Source organism: Vicia villosa, linkage group LG4, assembly GCF_029867415.1.
Source record: "Vicia villosa cultivar HV-30 ecotype Madison, WI linkage group LG4, Vvil1.0, whole genome shotgun sequence".
NCBI classification, from domain to species: domain Eukaryota; kingdom Viridiplantae; phylum Streptophyta; class Magnoliopsida; order Fabales; family Fabaceae; genus Vicia; species Vicia villosa.
In genome coordinates this window covers 150,382,344-150,387,539 of record NC_081183.1, presented here as the reverse complement: position 1 = coordinate 150,387,539, position 5,196 = coordinate 150,382,344, and the positions used below count along the sequence as shown (strand labels likewise).

The following is a 5,196-nucleotide window of genomic DNA, read 5'->3' as shown; positions in this document are numbered from 1 at the left end:
CTCTTCTTCTCTCAATCCTATTTCATGTATTGGAAAAAAGATTCTCTAATTCTTCTAACTCCTCTTTTTATAATGACAAAAATTCCCTAATTTATCTTTTTTCCCTTCTATCCTCACTCACTACAAAAATCTCTACTTTGCCCTTATTTTTTTCTATTTGATTTTAATTATTTAATCTAATAATAAAATATTTCTACCAATTACTCCTATTTTCTCTTTTTTATTTAATTAACTAAAATACTAATTTTCTAGTCATTCTAATTAATCCCAACAAATATTCAAATCTCTCCACAATCCTACCACAAAGGTCACACACCCTTACACCACTTAATCACTTAATTACCACACCTACAAATACATATAAATCATAACAACAAAAATTAATTTAATAAAAACTGGGGTGTTTTAAATAGCTCGTCACCAAGGTGACAGCCGTCCCCCAACTCGTCATGTCCTAGAGATCATGACAGTCTCTTCGTCAACACGTTGACGACCGTCAACTTACCCAGACACGTGATGAACAGTGTGTCATGCTCGTGACGACCGTCACGCCCGTGACGACCGTCATGCTGTTGCAGAAGGAAAAAACTACATTTTCATACATGAGAGCTCATTCGAAACTCCGATTTGGACTCCTAAACACCCAGTTCGCATAGAAAATAATAGAAACACATTATACAACCATTAAAACATCACATATGCATCATCTAACACTCAATTTCATCAAATAATCATGAATTTACGGTTATGTTCATGAAACCAAAACATATCCATGGTGACAACAATACTCAGATTCACAGCAACATATCATATATAAATTACAACAATACTCAAAACACAAATTTACACATCAAACATAGCAATTAACATAGTTTACACATAATCACATTCAATAACTCATAAAATGCAACAACGAAGAAAATCCTGGAGAAGGGTGAGGATTCCTCTATACCCTTCATGCAATAACACATGGATTATAATAGTTTGCTCCCCTTTACCTGAATTTGCAGCAGCTAAACAAGTTTAGCTATGGTTTTCTTATTCTCCCTCAAGCATTTGCTTTCCTTCTCTAACACTTGCCTCTTGTCTCAAATTACACAATTTTTACGTACTGACAATTTGGCTCCCCTCACATTTTCTATATGGTAGCATATCAAGTGAGAGCATTTTTAAATGAGAGATGAGAGGAAGAAATATCAACCATTGGATTCATCAAGAGAGAGAATGTTAATACATTAATGAGGCTATTAATTTCTCTATCTTGATGAATCCAATGGTTGATATTTTTTTCTCTCATCTCTCATTTAAAATATGCTCTCACTTGATATGCTCCCAAAATATTATTAACTTAATTTTGATATTTTTAGTTATTCCACCTTGACCCAACTTACTTCTATTTCTCACCTCATTACCCCATATTTTCCCAATATCCTAATTTCCATCCAATATCTCATAAACATACTATTTCTATTTATTTAATTAGTATCATATTATTTTAATCGAATAAAATTCTACTAAATTCTAATAAACCCCCCAAAATCACATAACACATCACCAAAATAAATAATTAAAAGGTAATTTAATCACTCAATTAATTAAATAACAACAATTAAAATTCAATTAAATAAATTAAACGAATTTGGAGCCTTACAAGCAGCACGATGAAAGGCCACCCTGAGAGAGGTATCACTCGCCCTTGAGTCTTCCCTCGCCAAAACGGGAAACATGGGACAAGACGTGTCTTGGGTAAAGAAAAAGACATGGTCATTACTGACTCATGTCTCCCTTGAAAATAGGGATGCAACTAATCTTCTATTTGATTAAGTGGGCGATGACCTTTTTCGAGGGAATCCTAAGTCCTAGAGACCTCTATAAATACATCACCCCTAAAAAAGGGACTCTGAGTCATACACAATCTCTAGTACTCAAAGAGCATTACATTCCCTATAACCCTAACACACTATTAATCTTACCGCCCGCCTGTAACCTAGCAGCCGACCATCAACATGGTCTATCACCTCACGTGAGCTAGTCCCTTAAACAACCTCAAAACCACCGCACGAGGCTTCTCGCCGCCGTGCGCAAGCCCTCACTACCTAATTGTGTTATATACCTATAAAGGCATCTGAGTCTTCATGTCCTTGCATAATTTATACACTGGTACTTTTTGACCAATACACATTAAAAAATAATTTGTTTTGAAATTATTATAAATTTGTTTAGATATAAAAAATTCTAATTTTAACATTTTAATTCATAAAAAATATTGAAATTCATTGAAAAATCAAATGTATAGTTAAGTCTATATAAATTAATTTAGAATCGTTAATATACATACGCACTTGTGAAAGAGTTTTGAAGTCCAAAATTTCTAAAGAATAGATTTTATAATCAATTTATAAATATAAACTAAATCAATTTTAAATTAAGAAAAGGTGACGATTGTAGTACTTTGCTACTTGCTTTTTATGTATGTATATTGACATGAGATGGACTTCGTTATTTAAGTGATCATGACTTGAGATAAACTTTGTTTACCATAATGACTTACAAATTATCACAAGTGTTCTATGAAAAGTTTAAAATTCCATGGTAGAAAATTGTTCTGAACAAAATCAAGAGACTACTTACAGACATCTCAGTGACAATGCTTTATCAGAAACTTGTGTAGCCATCAACTAATTTTTTGACAAACATACAAGTGACCAAACATAACACTTGATTCCAATCTCATAAAACCAAATCAGCAAACATATAATGACATAGATAAGAAAATAACTAACAAATAAATTAAACCTAACATAGCAATTTCTCATGCGGCAATATCCATCTACCAATAATTAAACAACAAACCATGAAGTGACTAGTAAACATAAAATACTTAACACAAATGGAAATCAACATAAAAGTTGCAATTTTAGGGATTTGAAGAATTCAATAGATGAATTCTCCATACATAACTATTATTTAAAAACAAGGTGATATCAAACTCTCATGATAGACCGCTGAAGTTATCCAACGATCCATCTTTTGAATACCAGGATCCTTAAAAGTACCATCTATAAAATTGTAAATAACCAACTTAGGCTCAAAATCCAATAGCACTTGACTCTCCTCATAAACATAAAGTGCAGAAACATATGGCCAATGTCCAAAATCCCATGCGTGAGGAAGACAAAACAATTTAGTCCAAGATTCTTCATTTCCAAACTCCTTCATAAGCCAAACTTCTGAAAAATTATCATTATGAGAAAATATGCACAAACAATCCTTAAACACCCCTAAGTTTAAATTAACTGTAACTACCTCTCCAAAATCAGGCAACAAAATCCCTCCATAAGATTCCTTCTCAAAATCAAGAGAAACAATGAAGTGCGAAGAATCTTGTCTTTTTGCTAACCAGTTAATAGTTCCATTGACGAAATTTCCTGAATAATCCATAAGGACACTATTAGGAGGGAAGCCCGGAATTATTCTCCAAGAAGTGGTTCCTAAAGTATGAACTTTTACTTGAGTTTCATAGATCTTACTAACACCATGGATAACATAGTCTTCTTCTTCTTCTTCTTCTTCTTCTTCTTCTTCTTCTTCTTCTTCTTCTTCTCCTTCTTCTTCTTCTTCTTCTTCCTCCTCTTCTTCTTCTTCTTCTTCATCAAAATCATAACAAACAGCAACAACCTTGTAACTGTCACTAAAGTGATCATAGCCAAAGGTAAAGTGGTAAGTTGTGAGACGTCTCACTTCTAAATAGGGCAATATTGTAAATTTTCTAACAGAAGGATTCCATAAAAGAACGAGACTTTGATCGAGATGAAAGCAGAGGATGCCGTGGCAAGAGCCAACCATTAAATCACAGTAGATTCTATCTTTTAAAGGGTACTCTAGTTGTATGGCGGTGGCGGTCACTTCTGTGAAGACAGAGGAGATAGGGTAAGTCATGAGGACCATCTCGCGTGAGAAAGGCCTAAAGGCGTTTATGAGACGTTGAGCCGTAGTTGACGAGAAAAAGTGCTTCTTGGCAAATTTAGGATTAGAGATTAGAGATTTCCAGGACTTGCAGACGCATTGGAGTTGCATGAGGAACTTCACTGAAAGCCTGGAGAGAATTTCTACCACAATCTCGAATGGAAGAGTGGGAAGTGGGGCCGTATGCAGGGAATCTTCAGGAGTGTCAGAGGAAGATAGTGATGGTGAAGTTGGGGTTTCGATGAAGGAGTTCAAATGCTTAGCGGCGGTTGTTTCCTTTAATAGTAGATCAAATAAAAAGACGTCGTTTACTTCATCAGCCTCACTACTTATACTTAGCGCCATTCCTTCCCAAGTGTTTTAGTAGAAACTAGCAAATGAATACTAATTAGCAAACGAATTGGATTGTGAAGCAGTTGTATGGATTACCTTCAGGTGGGTTATTTCTCAATATAGTAGTGTAAGTTGAGGTGTTTGTTATAGATTTGTAACAGATTTTGGTACGTTTGGTGGGTTGTAATTTTGTTTCAAATATGTCTTATGCTTTGCCTTTTAAAAAAACCAACAGTCATCAATCAAAATCTGCCTATTGTATTTGGCTAAACATGTCATTGAGAAAATGATATATCAAATAACTAGTATATTAATTCATTCATGTAATTATACAGAGATACCCATTCAAAATATAATATGCATTTGTCTTATGTCTTGCCTATGTTTAAATTATATAATACTTCTTTTGCCTTTAAAAAAAATGAAGAGGTGATGACTTCATTACCCACATAAAAAAATTGGTAAAGTTATCCAAAAAGAAATTAACCTGTGATGGTACTATTATTTTTATGCTTTTATTAAAAAGAATTGAAATTTATTTTTGTGATTATCTGAAATTTTAAAGAAATATTAGATTTTTTCAAAATTTTTAAATATTTTAAAAAATTCGATAATGCATTTTTGATATATATATATATATATATATATATATATATATATATATAGTATTATCCAAAATTAAAAATTTCTAATAAATCACATAAAATTTTAGTATATTTTAAAATTTCTAGTAAAATAAAAAAATAAAAAAATATTTAAAATTTTTGAAATAATAAAAAAAATAGAAGTTACAGATGAAATTTGAAGAGTACCCGTTAAAATTCTTTTATTCAAACACTTATCAATCAAAATCCGTCCATTGTATTTCATTAACCATGTGTCCATGTCATTGAGAAA

The 5,196-nt window shown here is 32.4% G+C and overlaps 1 protein-coding gene across 2 annotated transcripts; it reads right to left on the bottom strand.

The window, feature by feature from the left end:
- Window positions 1–2,556: 2,556 nt before the first annotated feature.
- LOC131599931 (F-box/kelch-repeat protein At3g23880-like) lies at window positions 2,557–4,476 on the bottom strand. Of its 2 annotated transcripts, XM_058872171.1 has the most exons (2): window positions 3,307–4,476; window positions 3,066–3,230 (listed from the first exon to the last, which is right to left on the bottom strand). In XM_058872171.1, exons 1-2 carry the CDS (start codon window positions 4,309–4,311, stop codon window positions 3,216–3,218), a joined length of 1,020 nt encoding a protein of 339 aa, XP_058728154.1. In that variant the 5' UTR covers window positions 4,312–4,476; the 3' UTR covers window positions 3,066–3,215. The 2 variants fall into 2 exon arrangements, with proteins under 2 accessions (XP_058728152.1, XP_058728154.1); XM_058872169.1 differs by having other exon boundaries at window positions 2,557–4,476.
- Between the last annotated feature and the right edge of the window lie 720 nt (window positions 4,477–5,196).

Coding starts and splice junctions, on each gene's coding strand:
- LOC131599931 (XM_058872169.1), bottom strand. CDS start 4,311: ATGGCGCTAAGTATAAGTAGTGAGGCTGATGAAGTAAACGACGTCTTT.